General features: G+C 33.2%; 1 protein-coding gene across 2 annotated transcripts; it reads right to left on the reverse strand.

The window, feature by feature from the left end:
* Nucleotides 1–4,692: 4,692 nt before the first annotated feature.
* On the reverse strand, nt 4,693–20,868 carry LOC110629098 (two pore calcium channel protein 1). Of its 2 annotated transcripts, XM_021775977.2 has the most exons (24): nt 20,527–20,867; nt 20,272–20,415; nt 20,074–20,184; nt 19,867–19,962; nt 18,946–19,076; nt 17,911–17,971; nt 16,952–17,118; nt 14,405–14,510; nt 14,154–14,231; nt 13,474–13,535; nt 13,022–13,094; nt 12,075–12,140; nt 11,845–11,988; nt 11,136–11,193; nt 10,562–10,669; nt 9,326–9,389; nt 8,553–8,721; nt 7,581–7,645; nt 7,218–7,308; nt 6,795–6,881; nt 5,902–5,973; nt 5,435–5,472; nt 5,225–5,335; nt 4,693–5,120 (listed from the first exon to the last, which is right to left on the reverse strand). In XM_021775977.2, exons 1-23 carry the CDS (start codon nt 20,662–20,664, stop codon nt 5,245–5,247), a joined length of 2,220 nt encoding a protein of 739 aa, XP_021631669.1. In that variant the 5' UTR covers nt 20,665–20,867; the 3' UTR covers nt 4,693–5,120; nt 5,225–5,244. The 2 variants fall into 2 exon arrangements, with proteins under 2 accessions (XP_021631669.1, XP_043805119.1); XM_043949184.1 differs by lacking the exon at nt 6,795–6,881 and having other exon boundaries at nt 20,527–20,868.
* Between the last annotated feature and the right edge of the window lie 1,290 nt (nt 20,869–22,158).

Genomic DNA, 22,158 nt, shown 5'->3' on the forward strand with positions numbered 1-22,158 from the left:
TTGTTTAGTGAGTCCAATGCTCGGATGGCCTGGCAGATTTTCGCCTTGTGGCTTGGCATGGGATACCTTGTTATACAAAATCGACGCCCGAATCACCTGGCTGAAACTGTGTTATGGCCTTTATTTTAGTGGGTCCAACGCCCGGATGGCCTAGTAGATTCCCGCCTTGTGGCCTAGCATGAGATGTTGTGTTATGCGAAACGGACACCTGGGTGGTCTGGCTGAAGTTGCCTTATGGCCTTTTAGAAATGCTTTTTAATCTTTTTGAAGGAGGCATCTTGTAGACTATAAGGACCTCAATCGTTTCTTGTCACTGAATAGCACAACACATGAAAAATGTATCGTTAACTGTTATTAATAAAATTTTCTTAGATTACAAATATTCCAGAAGTAGGGAATGACTCGACCATCTAGGTTGGCCAGCCTATAAGACCTTGGACGAATGACCTTTGGGATCCTAAATGGTCCTTTCCATTTTTTACCTAACTTACTAGACTCGACATCTGTTACATCTATTCTCTTGAGGACTGAGTCTCCTGCATTAAAGACACGTGAATAACCCCTATAGGTTCTCTATCAGGGGTGGTTACCTTAGGTTTAAGTCTTCTCTTTGTTAGTGTATTTGCCCTAGGCCATTGTCTTGGACCTTTTTGTATGTTGTTTTGGTTATTAATAAAAGAAGTTTTACTATCATTATTATTTGTTTGCATATTACATAATAATGATTAACATCCCTGGTTATTTATTATTATGGTGATAATAATAAAACATGACTAGTATGATTATTGATTGATAATCATGAAATGATTATGTATATTTTGATATAATTCAATAATCATAGATACTTGTTAGAGAACAAAGTATTGGATGGACCCACATTGTGATCACTACATGGGTTATTGTCACAAGTGAATTTCAAAGTAGTTATGTCTTAATCCTTTGACTTGAGATTGTCATAGTTTCCAATATAAGGACTGTTATGTTTTGACATAACCAAACATTGTCTTTAATCGGACAATCATAAAGGTTATAATTGAGCATAATAGAAATTATGTAGAGGATATTGAATAATCAAGATAGAATTTGTCCCTCTCTTTGAGAGAGATATCTTCAGTCTACTTAGAGATCGAGAAATCACAAGTTTGAACATTAAAAGTTTGACATTGACCATGACTTATGTTCAAACTAGATATCGTGTGATAAATGGATTAATACATATTCTATTTATTAGTCTTTATCAGATTATCAATCCTCATGTTAGTTGAGTAGTCATAATGTTTTGCTAGAGGCCATTTATGATTTATGGGCCTTGTGAGACTAGGCCTATTGCCAATTAATGTGAGCCTATTGGGTCACACGCAAAAGAACGTTGTTGATGTGTTATGTCATATTAATGGGCTAAAAGCTCATTAGTATAATTAATAATAATAAAGATGTTATTATTATTAATATTAATTATTTATTATTATAAGATAATAATATTTAAAGGATCTGCAGTCTATCTATAACTGTTACAGATAATAAATTTTTCGATTTTTCTTATCAAAACAAACTATCACATAAGATATTTGAGTATCTGCGAGATTGTAATAGTTGGTTATGAACACAACTCTTTTCAGAAAAGAAGTGTGGGAAAACAAAAGACTAAAAAACGAATAAAACTTCTTCTGCGAATTGTGGAAAAATTTTTTTTAGAGAAATCATTTTTCTGCGTTGTAGATTGGGGAGCACATATCTTATTCATCCTTAATAGAGCTAGCACTCTAGAAGGATAAAAGACGTTCGTGTAGATACCATTGAGGGTGTTCATTTCAAAAGCAGCACCATCAGTCCGGAACTGTATCTTCTCGTCGAGTCTAACAGGTTAGTCTCGTATCATTCTTTTCGAAATAAACGAAGCACTTGGATCCTGGTAGGGAAACAGAGATTTTTTTTTTAATTTTTCATTGCGTGTTTTCAGGTTGCAGTAATCTCTGGGTTTCCTAACACTCTCTTCCCTACTCTTCCTGGCTAACTTTCGAAGCATGCCGTTCCTTATTAACCTCTCAATCTTGTCTTTCAATTGTCGACACTCCTCCGTTACATGTCCATGATCTTCGTAGAAATGACAGTATCTGGTTCTGTCTCACCTTCCAGCTTTCTTAGAGTTGAGCTTGGGAGGCCACCTGATATTCTTTTCGTTTTTTCTGATTCACATTAGAATATGTTTTTGTGAGTCGTTCAATAGGGTATAATTCTTATACTTACCTCGGTCATTCCTTCATTGGGAGATCGGATAACTTTTGTGAGTCTTCCTCATATCCTTGCTTCTCCGACTTTTGGCTCATCCTTTTGTTTTCTTCCCATCCTTCCTGGTACATTTGAACAGCCCATACCAGCTTCCAGCCAGCATCCTTTAGAACATTGCCTGATGGCTTCTTTTCCTTGAACTTGTCATTCCCTTTTGATCGCGTCTGGATTGCCTCTGTCTGAGTCCTTGAGGTATCTACGGATACTTTCTCCTTTCCACTGAGAGCCATGAATGATGCCTCCTCTCGAGTTTTGTGTTGCTCGAAAACAATTTGTAACCTTTTGACGTACGAGAGTATTTGCTCAATGCTCAGACTGTTGGGATATGCTTCGTGGACCATAGAGGGTGTGTTTTGTCCATGGCCAAGAGTGGAAAAAAGGAAAGCGTCCTCATTAGTAGCAACCTTAGCACCATAGCATCCTCATTGATAGCAACCTTAGTAGTAGCTCGTAATTGCCGGTCATTTCGAAAGAGAAAAGAGAGGTTTTTTTTTTTAAGAGAAAAGGGAATAAAAGACCGGTTTTAACTCAAATGAATAGAGAAAATTCAATGGATTCCCGACAATGGAACCAAATGATGTGGCCGAAAGTAGAGCTGTGTTGATTAGCTAAAACTGCAAGAAAGAGAATGTAAGGTGATGAGTGCACACGACAATCACTCCGACGCTTAAATTAGTAAACTGAATAATAGAGCGAAAGTAGAACTTTGAGAGTAGTTATGCCTGAGCATTGTATCTCTGTGCTGCCTAACTTTTATATTGTAAAAAGGTGGAATTAATATAGTATTTCTTGAAAATTCGACGAAAATCTCACTGGCTATTCGATAAAAGATCTCGTTGGCTATTCGGACGGGATTCTGCGATTATCAATGTAATGAAATCTGCTGAGTTATGCCTGTTAGCGGTAACTTTATGCGAAAACTCGATCTCTTTAAGAAGATGCGAGTTTTGACGAAGAGCCGAGTGTCAGAGTTTTCCCTCTACGAGTAGAACCGTGTATTGCCTTATCAGATTTTTGCTATGTACCTCTATCTTATGATGACAATTCATAACTTATTTTGCGTCATTATTATGTAATATCACTTTTAAAAAAATAAAATTATTTAATATTTTAGTTATTTCAATTTAGTTTAGTAGATCCATCATGCTTTTAAGCCAAATCAACTAAATATTTTATTATTAAAAAATTATTGAAGTATTTTTAAAATATTTATAAATAATGTAAAAAAATTATTAATTTAATCCTAACGTTTATAAATTTTTATAATTCTATCATGAAATTTAAAAATAACCAATTAAATTTGTAATTATATCATGAAGTTTAAAAATAACCAATTAAATTATATACTAAGAACGTTTTAATAATTAATTGTGCTATCGTTTTCTACACGTTAATGAACAAACAGAAAAATCACGTCACAAGCCAACGAAATATAATATAATTGCTAACAAAACTTTATATTTTTCAAAACATTACAATTATACTCTGAATTTTAAAAATAATTAATTAAACCATATACTTTTGCGTGTTTAATCAATTTTACCCCACTTTTAAAAATTTTTTTATGCCACCAACAAAACACCCGTCACTAAGCTATATAACTCTCTGTCAACTCTTAAATTCCTTCTCTAAAATATTCCTAAATAAGTTATATATTGATAAGAAGTAAATTAAGAATTATTTTAGAGAAAAAAATTTAAAAAATTATTTTAGAGTTGAACTAATATAATATGATTACTTGATCAAAATTATATACTTTTATCATTTTAAATACTATAAAATTACCAGTTTGATAATGGTTGGAATTACTCAAGATTAAAAAGTTCAAATTTAATGATAATTTTATTGAATGAATTAGAATGACAAAATTTAAAAATTATAGAATTCTGTCAATATACTTGTCATATTAGCTCAACATTAAACAATTCTCTAACATCTCAATTCTTAAAATAATTCTTAATTTATTTCTCATTCAATATTTAACATTTTATTGAATTAATTATAGAAAATAAGAATTAAATTTGATTTTAAGAGTTTAATAAGACTCATGTAATATAATTATAGTTATACAGTGATTTCACTAATAAAACAATTTTTTTAAAAATTAATTAAATAATTAAAATAAAAAATTTTAATTAATTATTTTTAAAATACATAATAAAATTACAAAATAATTTAAAAAATATAATATTTTTTTAATAATTATATTATATTACATAACATACATATGTAACGTGACTTTTTCATTAGTTTATTAACTGTTATGATACAGTTATCCAAACATTTAAAATATAAAATTTAATCGGTTATTTTTTAAATGTAAAGTATAATTTCAAAAATTTCTAAATTATAAGGTTAAATTGCAATTTTCCCACATCACCCGCTCAAATATCAACTGCCAAATAGATTTGATCAGTCTGAGCTTTGCCTATATTTTTCATTGTCAGATACCACAACTCTTAAGAGATCTTTCAAGAAAATTGAGAAACAATGCAAATAATTGACAAAAATTTCTAATTGCATAATGCACTGACTGATTACTTGTATCGGAAGCTAGAAACCAGAAACATAACAAATTATCTAGAAACAAATTTCCAAGTTACCCATGGCTAAATGGGTCTGCTTCAGGAGTTACATATACGTGTGAAATATAAGCATCGACCTGAATACGTACTTCATGCTGATTGAAGGGAAGACTGGTGTCATTTTCTGAGAAGAGCTGCTTCAATCATTGATGCTCAATTCGTAGACCAGCAACAGGTCAAAAAGCAAACAAGTAAAACATTCTCTGCAGTTCTTTCTACCTTGTCCCCAATTAACCAGGATGAACTCTGTTATCCAGAAATTTAAACAAGAATGAAGATTTCAATAAGATTTGAATACATCACATCACAAAGAATACGTAGCAAGAGATGCTGACATTAAATTCACTCACCAGAATTAGAGTAAAAGGAGTTATGGCTGGTCAGGGGGCCGATTTTCACAAAGCTCTGAGCTCAACATATGGTGGAGGAGAATATCAACTCTTTGACTGCGAGTTTTTGTTCTGCACCAATCAAAACAATAAGTTCCAGTTCTCTTAGCATCTAATATCTGGATTAAGTAAACTGCAAATTTTCACTTCTATAAACAGCTACGGACATACCCAACATATCGGCGCCGACGCCTTGTATCTCTTTCATCCTAGATGAGGAAAGTCAAAAGATATCACTTAGATTCAGCAATTAGCAAAGCTGTGATAATCACCAGGTGATATATCTAACAAGAAAAGCCAAAATGATAGAAAAAGAATAATTGTAGAAACTCAAAACTTAATATGGATAAGAGGCAGCAACCTAATGATAACATTAGAAATTGTAGATGAGTTGAGCCAAGCTTTGAAGAAATTAGGTTTGGTGCATTAGATCTTTTACTGAGCTCAGGCTCCGCTCATTTAGATTATATTAGGAACAGCTCGCATTTAACTCATTATCAAGCTTGGGAGTTATCTCGCATTTAACTTGACAACGGAACATTCTACATCATGATCTACTCAAAAAAAGGACTCGTATTTAGCTTTCTCAAAACAAGCATGCATGTCTTCAAAGAAAAAAAAAAGTTTACAACACCCACCTTGTCTTCACCTTCTTCTGATGTCTCAAGTTCCATTTCAGCAAAGAATGCCTCCAAGACGAAAGCAACGACCTGAAATTCATTGGAATTATTAAGTTTACATTTAATAACAACCTTGAAGTACTAAAAACATGCATTGCAATAAACAATCTGGCTAAGGATCTAAGGAGCCACAACACATAGGTGAATATATTACAGGAGAAAGATCCAATTCAATGACAGTTCATTTCCGACTACTATGTTACCTATCACAGGAGAGCAATTCCAAAGTTTTTCACTAGTTTGTAAACCTCAGCCCTATTATTATTAGGAAATAATGAAAAGAAAAATTGTCCTTTTCAATACTTTTTATTCATGCCCATTTCATGGTGGGTCAGCATTTATCCATGGTTTCATGCTTGATAACAGACCGAGTCATCATACTTTGACTGTCAGGTAATGGTTTGCTTTATAACTTCATTCTTTGTCATTCAGATGAATAACCCATGCTAATGTATCAACAAGAAGCTTCTGGACTAGCCGGTCAAAATATTTCACATGTTGTGAAGCTCATTGCATGAGAAAACTACCCACTGTTCCATTGAAATGACCATTTGCTTATTTCAATACTTTACTAGAAATGCATATCATCTTAAAGAGGAATGTGCTTAAGATTTTGATGGAATTTTCTTTTGAAAGTAAAAAAAGAATCAAGTATCCACATAGCTCTCTTAGGCTAATGTGCTCTTCTTCCTGCCAATAATAAGGCAAAACCGCAAAAGAGTAGAACTCCATTCAGCTCTACATTAATCATTCATCTTCAATGGAAACATTCATTATCCCAAAGTTGTTGCTTTTATAAGAAATAAAAGAGAAAAAAGATCTAGATAAGCTGCAATGCTGAAGAGACTCACCAAATTCAAAAGCAACAGGACAGTTATAAGGTAGAAGCTGATGAAATATGCAAGGGACCAAGAGCTTCCTGTCAAGTCCCTGTAGCTCTGGAATGGTATGAGCAAATGATGGTTGGTTCCAGTAATTATAAAATAAAGTAGAAAAGTTAAAACAGATAAAGGTCTATTTTTTTTTTGTTGAATGCAAGAACAGGTAGAAGATTACTTTCTGATGTTGGATGTCGTATGCAATGCAAAATCTCGAGTGGATATAACATATTTTATTGGGATTCTTTGCAACTTGAAGTTCCCAGAATTTACCAGAGAGATATTTTGAATAGATTATTGTCTTAACATTTAAAATATAACAAAATCTGGTAATTATGATGATAAAAGTGGAAAAAAATAGACAAGATGCAAAGAATCATGAAATAGTAAGATTACCTGCATCCAAATTTGCCAATTCCCCATCACTAGCAGATTAAAAAGTGTCACCATTCCATTTGGGTAGTCATTAAAATTGAAAAGTATGTAACTGAATTTGTCAAGGATTATAAGTATTGATGAACAACATAACCCTAATCCTAAAACCTCATCTTAAAAAAAAAAAACAATTTCAGAGTCGGCTCAAATGAAAATGCACACATTTAGTTGATAGTTCTTTATATGATCACAGGAGAGGACATACTCTGACAATTATACTTTAGCTATCTACAGGCAGATCAGAGGCTACTTTTGTCGTACAGTGCCAAAGTATTACAGGTGCATGAGAAAAGGAAAAGGTTCAGTTAAAGCCGTAAAGGATACTCGGAATCGGCAAGATCTGTGTCTTCCAGATTTGGGTTCCCAGCATTGACAATTCCACCAAAGATCTATAGATTAAACAAGTAGTGCCATAACATTAAACAAGGGAAATATAACCTAACATATTGAATAGGATCCCAAAAATATACATTTGAAAAAACGACAATCTGATTATACAGCTGATCAAGCAAAAAGCAGGTTCAGCAAATTGATGAACCATTTGACTTAGGACCAAAACTATATTAATCATAGACATTTACAACTGTACTAAAATGTGGCCTATAGAAAAGAACAGTTCTGGAAGCAAAAGAAACTTAGTTTTAAATTTTCACACTGAAAATAAAATAAGCGGAAGCAGTACATGTTAGAAGTTTCTCTGCACTTCAAAGATATTACTGGGAAGCATTAAGTTGAACATGAAAATGATAGAAGAGCCCTCTAAGCGGACGAGGAATATGGGCTAGAAGCCTAGAACCCAAGACCATGAAGGGTGTATTATAGAAGGGATGTCAGGAAGAAAGAAGCTCTGGGATGTGAAATAGAATACTCCAGAAAATGGCAGCTGGAAGGGAATAATTTGGGGGTTGTTCAGTTAGAAGGAATTGCAGATAAAAACATGTGCCAAGAATTGAAGAGGCCCTATTTCTGGAGTATAAATGCGTATGTTGCAACAAGAGGAGGCACTCTCATTTGCCTTTGCTTTGAATGGCTACCGCTGAGCTAGCTGGTTCAGGAGTAATTTCCTGCTTATTTTTGAATTCCTGTTTGTTATTGTTGAGAGGCACTGCATTGGAGAAAACTCTAGATTGGAAGGCATTTCTACCATTTCATTCATACAATATCATATTAAGATCTGTTCCTTAAATATCTAGCTTACATTTTGTTTCTAACTCTATCAGAAAAGAAATCCTATGAAGTAGAGTGCAATTTAATTTTATTTGATAGGTAAGCAGGTGAAGAAAGCACCCAATGTACCTGTACACCAAGAGAGCAATAAACACACAGGACACAAAATATTGTGCCCAGATATGGCATCAAACTTGGTATGAGGGTTAAGAATGTGGCAACAAAAGCTCGGTAACTTCGGACATGCATCAACAACCTTATTAATCGCAACATCCTTGCCAGGAGAAGATAACGAATCCTGTAAACAAAAAAAAGGGAAACAATCCATCACAAATGAAGGGTTGATAATAATACCTAGTGCAATTTACAATTTCCTAAAAGAAAACTAATGCTCTCAAGGTGTCAAAATAAGAGCAGAGCGATCAACGCCAAAATGCAGAATCACATTTGATTCGATAAATACAAATATATCCATCATACACATGTATAATATCAATGAACCAACAAAGAAAAAATAAAGAAAAAGCCTAAAATATTGATCACATATGAATGTACAAGAGCACAAACATTCAACCGTCCAAACCATACCTAGCTGATAGTTGCAATCCTTGGATAGGTAATAGTACCAACCAGGAACTTACCCTTGAAAATATGAGCAATTTAACACTACAAAACTGTACACATCTCTTAAGAATTCACTCCATTGCATGAACAGTATGTTAAAAACAATTCAGGTAAAAGATCAAACAAGGTTATCGTAATCATCCATCTTACTTGTTAAGACTCACTGAAAATCTAGTAAACATATACTGAAAAAAAAGGGGAGGAAATGAAAGTAGCATGATGCATATATATTTAAAGATAAGGAATAGCCAGAGATTCGAAGGATAAATAGTCCTTACCATTCACCGTTTGAAAGAAAAGTTAGTCCATGAGGGGATGCAAAAGTTATAGTTTCTCCAATAACTGCAGACATAAAATTATTGTCATGGTTATATGTTGCAGCCTAGCATAGTATGTCTTACAAACAAATATTTTGTCTTGACATCATGTCAAAAGCAAGGAAAAATCAGCATAACCAAAAATATATATATATTGTTTAAAAAATTTGCCATGTAATGCTTTCAAAAAGTAATTGTAATTCCTACCAAACTGAGAAGAATCTGGATCTAGATCAACTCAGTTATACAATTTTTTTGCCAAAGTTAGAAAGATATTTACACTACAAAGCATCGAAAATACGCCTGCCATTTTGCCTTTCTTTTTTCAATCGTATATATGTAAATGCAGATTTGTGATGTTGGATCAAATTCATTCACCTGATTTGTTGTAGTTGATTAACAGATCTTGGGCATTATAGCCTTCTTTTACACCACAAAAAGGGCATTCTTTGATTTGCAGGAAATAATATTTTATTTTCTTTGTATTCTAAAATATAGCAAGGAACAAACAGTCAGAGACATCATGCCTACATAGCATATTCCTTTTGATAAATTTATTTTTATATAGCACAATGTATATTGTTCTTTGACATATATTTTATGGCTACTAATATTTAAAAAACTGGAAAATTTCAGTGAATTGGAACTACAAATTGCAACCTCTTTTAGAAGCCAAACTGTTGGAAAGCTGAATAGTTTCCTTTCAAGATTATTGCCATTGGGGGATTTTCATTCCTAATCCTAGGTCCAAATGCGGGATTGGATGTCTAACAAACTTTTTCCCTTTGTGCTTGTTTTTGGTGCCAAACATGGAACTAGAATGAGAGTCATCTAACGGAAATGGCGCAATAATCCATTTCCAAGCAACCAGCACTAAAAGACAAGAAGAAGTCTCCATCCAAATTACAGTGCGACAATAGATTGAGGCAAAGAAAGTAATTATTTTTATCAGATCATCCTACTTTGTCATAAATTCACTACTAAATGATGAAAAGAAGGGAAAAAAAAAAACAAAATGACTAATCAACCATTTCTTTGTGAAATGGATTCCAAACGATAACAAAATATAATAATTTTTTACTGAAATAATGTCAGTGCAATAATCACTAGATATGAAAACGTTAGCTGGAAGAAATTGTGGATTAAGGGAGAAGAAGGAATTAACTCCTGGCAATGGTTTTTTTGCAAGAAATTTACCTATTATCCATGTGATTAGAAAATCAAAACGATTTTGACCATCCCTCCAGTAGTTCTCAAATCCAAAAGAGTATACTTTTAGTGCCATTTCCAGAACGTAGATCCAACCTGATGGGATCATGGGAAACATGCAATCATGAAGCTGAATACACATGTAATTTTTGTAATCATAACATAAACCATTATGAGATACCAAGACATTTATATTATAATGTTTTTGAGTTATTAAGCAGTTGATTCTTGATAAATAAAAATCCAATTTTCACCTAAGATGGACTTATTTCTTGAAGTATCAAGTGAATAAAGGAACAATTACTAACCTTTAAGAATGGAATATGCAACTAACCTTTAAGAATGGAATATACAACTAATTTAAAGAACCATCAATGCAAAGGAAACTTTCTTGAATCATGCGAAGTTTGATCTTATGGTGAAGAATTTTGGAAGGAATTTTTAATTTTATTCCACTTGAATTGATTAGGAACCTTTTATGTTGGTCAACATATTGTATGGAACATAAACACGATAATTATCGTATTATAATATGCAGTAGATATTAGGGAAAAAAACATACCAAAGAAAAATTCCACCACTTGCCACACTTTTTGAGCGGAGTTATTTTCTATATCAAGCTGCAATTCAATATACATAACATACATATAAGGTTTGTAAAACTCAGTAAGCATTTAAATATTCAAAGTCATTAAGAAAGTAACTAGATTAATGTTATTGGTTGTTTGAAATTTTTGGTTTTGTGATCAAGACAACAATCTCCACTTTCCAAGCAGATGATTAAGTAGTCTAAGTAATACTTTTTATCATAGAGCACAATACAATTATAGAAAGCCTCTCATTGATTTTGATCCTGAAGCTTCTTTCTGTTGATCTTCTCTTAGATATTTCTTGATTGAGTTTATCTAAAGATGAATTTCATATGGTCGATATATTATGCAAATTGGATGTAGAATTTATTTGCAAATTCAATCAACTTTTAGTTAAATTTATTTGCAAATTCAATCAACTTTTAGTTAAGTCAGATTTATGGTCTTACTAGTATAAGATTCATTTATAAATTCTACAGCCTTGATGGAATTGGCTCAAGTATAACCAATTCCATGTAATTAAATTCAAAATGAATGTGTGCATACCAACCATGTCAAATGTGGATTTACAATTAACTCCATCAAGCTTTCTGGAATTCATTTACATCAAACAAACTCTTAGCCAATATATTGACCATGAAAAGGCAACAAAATCATTGAGGATTAGCTCTGTTAAATTACCGTTGTTTCTATGATCACAGCAATCAGATTCACAAGAAGAATGAAGGATATCACATAGCCAAATTTGGGGCTCCTCACGAAGGCTTTCAGATTTTCAGAGAATGGTGAACGGTAGATTGAAGGTAAATACTCGAAGATAGATGGCTGCAACCAAAATCCAGAGTCTCAAAGAAACAAAAAAATCTCTAAGAAGTTTCCTTAAGATTTGGTTTCAGAATGATACAACTTACAACATCTTCCTTTTGGAATCTAAGAGCAATTGCATTGCAAAGGTCAAAAAATTCTTCCAAGTTGATCTACATAAGAAAATAGATGAATTCACAAAAGATAAGAGGACAATGAGCAATATAGCCAAATGACTTCACAACTGCAGATAAACTTCTAAAGAGATATATACAAGCTAGAACGTATAAAATCAGCCCTCTTTTCCTTAAAAATGGTGACGCAAGTGCAAATATCATATAACAAGAAACTATTTAAACATGTATGATTTAATAAAATATCCTGCATCATCATGTAAACAAGAAAAAAGAATGTAAACTTATTGAGTTTCTTTATATACAAATGTATTTTTCATTGGGAAAAGCACAAACAGATCAGCAAGAAACAACCTTAATCAAAATCACCCATTAGCATTTCAGATTAGAGTTTGTTCAAAGAACATAACTGATTCTCTAAACGTGAGAATATTGAAGCACCAACAACAACAAGGGGAGAGCGGGTGGGGGGGTGGGGGGAATCCTTTCAATTGATATTGATGATCTGAAGAAAAAGAAGAGAAAACTGGTGTTTTTGCTAGATGAGAAGATTTGTTTGCCTTATAAGCTGAGTCAAAATCTGCCAGTTTTCAATAATTAGAAAAACCTATTACAATCCAGGTAGATATGAAGAAGTTTGTGTAGGGGAAGAGGAACATAAATAATCAACTCATAGCACAGCAAAAAGAAGTTAGTAAATAAATACTGTAACTTTTCCATGAACTTTAAGTCTTAAAACATAGTTTGTGCATACATATTAATCATTTTTAATAAATATGAATTAATCTTCTTATTGTTCTTCTTTTATTTGCTTTTGTTCACATGCTTATCTAATGAATATGCATGTAGTCAAAATGTTATCAATGGGAAAAAAGAAACTAAAGGTTTTTCAAACAAAGGAAGAAAAAATAAGAATCTACCTTGAAATCACGACTATCATCCAGCTCATCGAATATCAACTCGAATTCTTCTCTTGATATTTTTGGCAGAGTCCTAACCACAATATATTAAGGGTTTGTTCTCAATACATATATTAACATTAAAAAATAATATACACAATCTCGATTTCACATAGAAAACTACACATCAAATATCTGAAAAACTTTATATGCATCTTAGATTCCAATGCTAAATGATGAGTAGATAGTGTCATGGTTCAATGTTTCAGCTTAATGTCATCAAATTGATTGAGAAAGAAAACAAGAGACTTCGAGTGGTTTTGTTATCCCACACTTAGAGCCACCTCTTTATTTCATGTCATATCCATTCTCAGACATCACATAGGACATGTTAAGGTTCTTAACATATCCACAAAAACCAGGTTCAGATGTATGGGGCATGTAGTTTATTAACAATAGTAACATAAAATTACCGGTATTTGTTCAGTTCCTCAAACAAATGAATACATTGCTCCTTATCAAGATATCTGACGTTCTGTAGTACGAGAAAGCAATCCCATTAGTAATGATGCAAAAACAACAATATTAAGTGTAGTACCAGAAAATGGTACAAGAGTAATTAGTATGAAAATAGTTACATCATACTTTAAATGTAAAAAGTAAAAATAGCAGGCAGATTGAAAGAAGCAAAAATCCATACCATCCAAGCATAAGATTACTATTCCCTCATAAACTCGTAGTTACCTCTTCTTTATGATAATAATTGATAGGTCTTTGTTGCATACGCAAAATGTTTTAAAAATGTGTCCCACAAGGAGTTAAATCCTACTTCTAGTCCTAATTGCACTTAAAAGGTATTGTGCATACCTTAAGGATGCATTCTTCTTTTATGACTCGAGGATGATATGCCATTTTTAAAAAGAGCTCTTTAAGATTTCTTGCTAATACTTTATGGGTGTTGTCTAGAAGTGGACATCAAATTTTAACAAGTGAACAAATGTTTAGCACAAAGACCAATATTTGGAAAACCACACATATATACGCACTTAAGCAAATTTAGTTGTAAAATAACCACCAAGAAATAATGCATTGAAAGGAAAGATAGTAGAGCAGGTGAGGAGAAGATCTAATTGTGAAGTGACATTATACTTACATGCTTATCAATGAGGTTGAAGGCTTTCATCAACATTCTTTTCCTCATGCTGTCTGTCGCAGAAACTTGTTTTGCAAGCTACAACAAAATGAAGATTTAAGCATGTGCCTTTCTTTTTATTCTTGTAAACACAAAAAGTTTATGGAAATATTATTGAAACAGTTAAAAGAAACAGCACCAAAATTTGAAAACGAGACAGAGACCAAAAATATAAAAACAGCATGTCACATTGTTTACACTCGCAACCTTACCTGACCTTTGAAGCTGTCATATACAACAGCAAGGATCAAGTTGGTGACAAAGTACACACCCAGTAGCACGTAGAGCACAAAAAACAAGCAATACCAGCGTGAATCCCTGTAAAAGAAAAAAGATAACAAACAATATAAGCTGTTTGTGCATAAGTATTAAGTGATCATCTCCACCTATCCCTGGTTAACAAATTATGCGAAAAAATGGCATTGCTTCGGCTCTATGAATAAGAAAAAAAGGCCAGCACAGGAAAGCAATAGTCAGTATCAATCTTAAAGGAGTTTTTTATTTTATTCCAATTGAATTAATTTTTACAAGATTTGAATATTTATACATAAAAAATCAACTTAAATTAAGAATATTTACAAAAAAATAAAATCCCTGTAAACAAGCCTAATTAGGATCCAAGAATTTGAATTCTCTTAATTAGGAACCTTCTGTGTTGGTCAACGCTTCTTATTGAGATTCTTTCTATAAATAGCCTAGATTTGCAGTGATAATTAGATATATAATTATGTGATATGATTAGGATATAATTAGAGAATTAATTTATTTTTTTACCTAGTATGTACTCTTGTAAGTAGTATATATGTCCCAATTGGCTTGAGGGGAATAATCAAGTATTTTCTCTCAAAACGTCTGCTTTCTTCTTCTTTTCATCATCGGTTTTATGGTATCAGAGTTAAGAAACTTGGTTCACCCATGAATGGCAGATCTGCCACCTTACTTTGGAGACTTTTTGGAAATCAGTTGGTCTCACCACCTAGCCCATTCTCCTCGCCGGCTTCCCATCGGCTTCCCGGTGAAGCACCATCGCCAGACCCGATCCCATGTGCCTCCACGCGCCGCTCACCGGTACACGCTGGCGACTCTTCCTCCAGCATCGCCCGGCGCTAGCGACTCCAGTCTAGCAGGACAACTAGTTTGATATAGTATTCCATTAAACTCCAGATAAGCAAAAAAATGTTCATCATCCATGTACTCTATGCCATTATCAGTTCTCAAAACTTTTATCTAGTATTAAATTGAGTACAAACCATCTTGTGAAAAAATTGAAAGCAAAAAACACATCATTCTTTGCCTTTATCAAATAAACCCACCAAGTCACTATATTACCCATATAAGTCACTACCATTTCAAGAAAAACCACCCTTTTTGTGTCAAAGATAGTGAAAAAAACATTGTTATTGGAAAAATTATTGTTCACCGGTGAAAAAGCACAGGTCCAAGCAGATCAGAGGCGCGACTTCAAAACGAGTCTACCGAAAAGAATCACGGCCGGAAAAAATACTAAAAAATGTCTCCCACGCCGAAAAAGACCAAGTAGTGGCACGGGATGGTCAGAAAAGGGATCAGAACCAGCGCCGGAGTGGACTGAACAGCGTAGCACCGTTGGACAGTGTCTCACGCACCGGGAAGGAAGGGCGCGTGAGCCTCACGCGCGTGACTTTTTGGCGGACGACTGACCAGTAGCAGTCCGGCAATCCTCCTGGTGGTGGCAGTGAGATGTGAAAAGATCCCTAAATAGAGTAGTACCAAAAAAAGTAGATCTAGGGTTTTCGAAATCCTAAAGAGGAAAAACTGAATTTAAATCCTAAAATTAGGAAAATACTCTGATACCATGAAGAATTTTAGAAGGAATTTTTTATTTTATTCTAATTGAATTAATTTTTATAAGGTTTGAGTATTTATACACAAAAAATCAACCTAAAGTAAAAATATTTACAATAAAAATAAATTCCCTATAATCAAACCTAATTAGGATTCCAAGGATTTGAATATTCCTAATTAGGAACCTTCTATATTGGTTAGTACCTCCAAATAAGGCCCCTATTGTTTACAGACAAATCAGAAAATAATAATAATTCATGAACACAAAGCAATATCCAACAAGATAAGCAGCTTATAAGTGGCTTATCTAACAGATTGCTGCAGAGCGACCAAGCATTAAGGGGAACATATATCTTTTAATTAGACATAAATATTGCGCAAGATGGAGCTTCTATAATGTTGCAGTCAAAATATTGTTTAGCCATCTTGTCCCAACTTAATGCCATACCAATTATTACTAGCTAAGCATAAAGCATCATAACTTATTTAACATCAGGTTGTAAGGCTGTGCTCTGTTATGAGGCTCTGCTGCACACAAATATGCAGTTCCAGTGTTCTCAACAGGTCTAGCCTTCAGAATTTTTCTGTTTGAGGATGCGTCAAATCCAAGATGAATGACATCACAAGTAACTTAACAAAGTTATAAATCAAACTAGTAGGATTGGTAACTTAACAAAGTTATAAATCCAAACTAGTAGGATCGTAAGAGTAGGTTTTCAGGGATATTTGACTTCTTCTGATGCCTTTACTTCATATAAAACGGTTTCCTTGAACAGAACTTATTCTTCTCTCTCTCTCAGCACACATCAACCTTTATGTCCTCATTACGTTTGTTTTGTGGAAATGTCTGGAATCTGGATTAGGCAACACATAAGCAGATAGAAAGCTTAAAATAACCACGTAAAACAATCTCCTGTATCACTTTCCAAGCTTACTTGTATGCAGGTATCCACACATCTGGATTATTTGATGTTGTAAATAAAATAAACATCTGGTACAATGTGGTGCCATATGAAGTAAAAACTGTTTTTCCCTGCTGGGTGTCTTCAAACATGACATAGGCTAACCAACTGGAGAACAGAAGAAATAATAGCCATAGAGCCTACAATTCAAGGAAACAGACATCAATAAGTCAAGGAAGAAATAAAACATTACGTAACATATATTTATACAGAAAAAGAGCATATCAGATTCAGAATATAATATATGAGAAATATAAGTAAACTTCCAATGAAAGTAATATTCTAGGAAATATGAGACAAAACATGATAGAGCAAGGGGAAACAAACAAGAAATGGTGAACACAGAATTTAATCAATGGAACAAAATATCAACAGCAGCTGAGATAGTCAGGTCACCAAAGTTCTGATTGCATTGATTCAGAGAGAAATACTCACAGCAAGAAAAAGAAACTACAACCAGAGATCTTAACCCAAGTTTTGCATAAAAGGAAAAAAAAAGAAAAGAAAAGAAAAGAAAATGAAGACAGATATCCTGTAGACAAAGAACAAGGAAATGACTGATCAAAACAGCCCCAGGAAACACTCCTATGCAGAAATAACCCTTCTGCCCACACAAACAATATTCTCCATAGCCCCTCCTCCTCCTTGCTCCTCCCTTTTACCCTTTTTTTAAGAATCCAAATATTCTTCCCTTGTAACTAATTCTTTACAGGTGTCCTCTGCACCAAATCAGCATCAGCCAATCCTCACTCTTAATATATTCCTTTCCTTTTGCCTTGTCCTTTCTCCCTTCTAGAATACACCCTAAATGGGTGAGGTGTCCCTCCAGCCTTCCCCAAATTTTTGCACTATCAGAACATTTACAAACTAACATTGGTTGCTAGTCTGGCTGCAACAAAAATAAAGATAAGATGACAGAAGTGTGAACAAACCAGGACATTTAAGTATGTTCCAAGCATTCCAGACAGTATGATAATACCCTTCTGCAAGTCCCTGAGGTCATGACAAAATAATCACACATAAAAAAATAAGGACAAGTTGTTTGACAGCCAACAGTAATATTAAACACGTGTTCACTACAGTGACATTAAAAAGCTACTTCACAATCTTTAGACAGTAATCTAATTGAGTTTGACTGCTCAAGACAGCTCATAACCAACTTATATCAATCTTCTGGTCCTTGGGTCATTAAAAAATTCATTAAAGGCCTAGCCAGCTATTATGTCCCATGATTCTTTTAATGGGTGGAAGAGAAACATAATGAAAAATACAAGGTTTTTAACTCCAGAGAACACATCCATTTATCCAATTAGAAAAAAAGGAAAAATTATGTTAGATCTTGGAAATACTGGCTATAAAGTGATTAATTCATGTCACCCAATAAAATCTATTTCTGCTCCAAGACTGTTTGAGAATTCACCCATAAAATTCAGCGATAGAGACCAATTTCAAGTCATGATACAGAACTGAAACATAAAAACATTAGACCATGCCATCTGCCAGTTTATCTTTCCTCTTTTTATGATCACTTAAGAAGTTTACTAGACAGAAATCTCAAACAACTTTCAATCTAAGCTTTTAGTTGGCCCTGTTACAATATCTAAGTGGCAATTTCTGTGCATAAAAGAACACACAAAAGAAGGAACTTTGACATCCTGAAGGTTCCTACTGAAATCTTATCACAATGGTACCTTACATAAAAGGCATAGAATAGATAATGACCAAATTACGGTTGTGGAGAGTAGAATAAGCCAATAAAATTAAGAGGAAAAAAGAAGTAAATACCTTCAGAGGATAATGGTAGAGTTCATAACCTAAAACTGGCCAACAGTTTATCATTTTCAACTTTGAAAAATAAGTTGATGAGCATGCATGGCAATGCTTTGCTTAATTCTACATTTCATGGGGATGAACAAGCGGATAGAACATAAGTTAGCATGAGCAACAATAATATTAACACATGATACCTAATGCTCAGGATAAAAAGGATAACCCTTATATATGGTGCAATTCTGACAGGAAGATAATAAATGGCCACAGGAGACAAATAGAGAGAATACACCAGTAAATCAGCCACCAAAATTGATAGGCAAACGACCTGAAAACTCAAATTAAAAAAAAGGGCAGTATTAGGTTGAAGAAATAGAAAGCATGCACTTAAAACATAACATTTAAGACATCAACTAATAATGTAATATAGTAAAATATACAGCAAGGCTGTTCAATCAAGATGGAAATAGAAGATGAAATAAGGTCACACAACTTAAGAGGAAAAGAGAGAATATAATAAACATGAAGCCATTCACAGTCATTTTTTGACAGATGAAAATGAAGAGATCGATTTGATGCAACAGTAGGCAATTATAGTCTTCAAGCGAGCATAAGCAAGCCTATCATCTTCAGAATTTAGATCTTCAGTAAGTGAAGATAGCAACAATAAACTATTTGCATAGGTACTCTGTTGACCGAATGGCAAAACAGAGTTGAATATTTATACTGTACAAGTTAAGAATTTTCTAACTGATTATATAGCTTTCAGAGAGTCAACCTGTTCATATAATAATTTACAGGAAGACGAGATTGTTGATCGTGGGTTTATGTTTTGATGGCAAAACAGAACGTAAGTGCATATCATTTAGTTGGAAACGTAACTACATACGCAATTGGTCAGGCTGTTAGATAGGCCAACAAGTACACAACCTTAATATACTTCAGTTATGAGTAGAAGCAGAATATCCGATTGTTTTGTTTCCAAAATTATAAATACAAACATATTACAATTGAGTTCCATAACTAAATCCATTATTTATAAGGGAACTCTACATAAAAAAACTAAAGATAACAACAGTTAGAAAATAACTTCCAAGAAGGAAACCATAGACAAATACCTTCAACAGATTCAAACGATTTCTCCAGAAGATACGGGACCCTTCATATGTAATTGGAAAGAAAATATTTCCTACGAGTATGACGAGTGTTATGCCCTGCAGAAGAAACAGAAACCATGTAACTGGCAAAAGAACATACCCGGAGAGTGAGACTTTTGAGGTTTCCAATTAATGGAACACTACAAATAAGTACATCTCTAATGATACCTCATAAATAAGAGATTCTGCAGCAGTTAAGTAAGGCAACTGCCCAAGAAAGAAGTAGTCCCTAGAGTTGTCGCACGAATGCTCAGGATAATTTGAACACCATAGAGGTTTCTGCACAGGTCAGACAGTATTAAATATGTAGGATCCAAAGCTAAGCAACATTGAGTACTACCAGAAAAAAAAAAAACGCTCACCAACCTCCAAGAAATTGAGTACTATCAAGGCAAAGTAATTCAGAGTCCAAATGATATCAAAATTAGTATATATGAAGTAGTATTTCGCAACGCTTTCAAAGTTTGATTGATCAAGAATTTGCTCAGGTAGACCAACTCCGTCCTCCGCCTAGATAAACAAAAAAAGTTCCGGCGAAGATTTAAAACGCAAAATAATAATTACAGCACTCGCAGTGGAGCATTATACAAAACGTGGATAATAATTGAATGAAGAGCATACCAGATCGACAAGAGCAGCAGCCTTCTGTAAACGAGATCCACGAGTGATGGCATCAGAGCGGCGATTAAACGTCGACATTTGATCTCGTTCCTTGAAGCTTGCATCGCCGCTGGTTTCTCCAAGCAGAGGCCTCTCCATGTTGTTCAGTGGTTGTTCCTCAGGAGAACGCGAGATTGAGAAGGAGATAGTCTTCTTCTTTCTTCAGCTTTGGCTGATTCTGCCTTATCGTTTTGATGTAGAAAGAGACAAAAGCAACAGAGCGAATTTAATTGTGTAGGAAACAGATCATGGAGGGAGTGAAAAAGGTGGTGGTGATCCGCGTAGAAGGAGAGTCTGTTAGTGTTAGTGTTACGACGTGGAAGCAGGTAATTAATAAATAAATCGGGGGGAGGATAAACGGCGTCAGCGTCGTCTAGATCCAGAGTCAACGTGGGGCCCGCTGAATAAAGAAGCGTGGGCCACTGCGTCCGGTGCGGTGCGGAGCAGTGAAGGGAGAGGGTGTTCTGTTCCTTGGATATCCGATTTCATGGTGCCTTGTCTTATTCTTCTCGTTTCCTTGGAGTTCCAGAAGCAACCATGTTGGGGGGATATCATGTTTTTTTGTTGCAAAACGTGCCCCCTCATATATATTTATATATAAATAATTTTTTTTGGCTTTAATACTTTTTCTTAATGTTATATTAAATGAATTGTTATAAATATTTTTATATTTATAAATAAACAAATGACATGCATTTTTATCTAAAATTATATTTTAATTTAAATTTTAATATAATTAATAAATTAATTTTTATTTTTAAAATCAACAATTAAATTTTTATATTTTTATTTTATTAAAATTGCAAAATTTTATTAAAAATAAAAATATTTTTAATTTAAAAAACACCGTTTAATAAAACTATCACCACCTCTACCAATACCATCCTCACCTCTTCACGGATTCTGTGTCATTTTTTTGCCGTCTCTACAGCGATCTCTTTACCTTCAAAACTCTTGTCCCTACGAATCACAATATTCTATTTTGGAATCTTTACTCTACTCGTAAACTCCAACTCCAATTTGATTAAAATCCTAATCACCGAAACTAAAATAAACCCACAAAGCAATACAACTCCAGTAAACTGCAGTGTTAATTTGCGACAGGACAAAATATTTTGATTATTTTGATTTAAAAATCATTTTTATATATATTATATCATTTATAAAAATATTTTTTTAAAAAATACTTTTTAGATGTTTGAATGGTTATTTATAGTTAAATTAATGAAAAAAATAAATAAATAAATCGTAATTTGAATGAAATGAAATTTAAAAAATTTAGATATTTAATTTTAAAAAATGTAGGAATTAATCTATTAATTATTTTAAAATTTAAATATTAAAATATAATTTATTTTATAAAATAAATAATAGATACACACATATTTAACAGCCAATTCAATTTTAAGATAAGAAAAAGGTTAAAAGGAAAATTTATGTTCATGTACTCATTAACTTTTCTAATTATTTATAAAATAGCTGAAAGTATTTATTACACACTATATAATTAATAATTAAAAACTTTATAATCATATAAACGCTTACTTTTTTTTATTTTTTCTTAATAATAATAATAATGAAATTCTTAATTTT

This window comes from Manihot esculenta, chromosome 13 (genome assembly GCF_001659605.2).
Source record: "Manihot esculenta cultivar AM560-2 chromosome 13, M.esculenta_v8, whole genome shotgun sequence".
In the NCBI taxonomy this organism is placed as follows: Eukaryota; Viridiplantae; Streptophyta; class Magnoliopsida; order Malpighiales; family Euphorbiaceae; genus Manihot; species Manihot esculenta.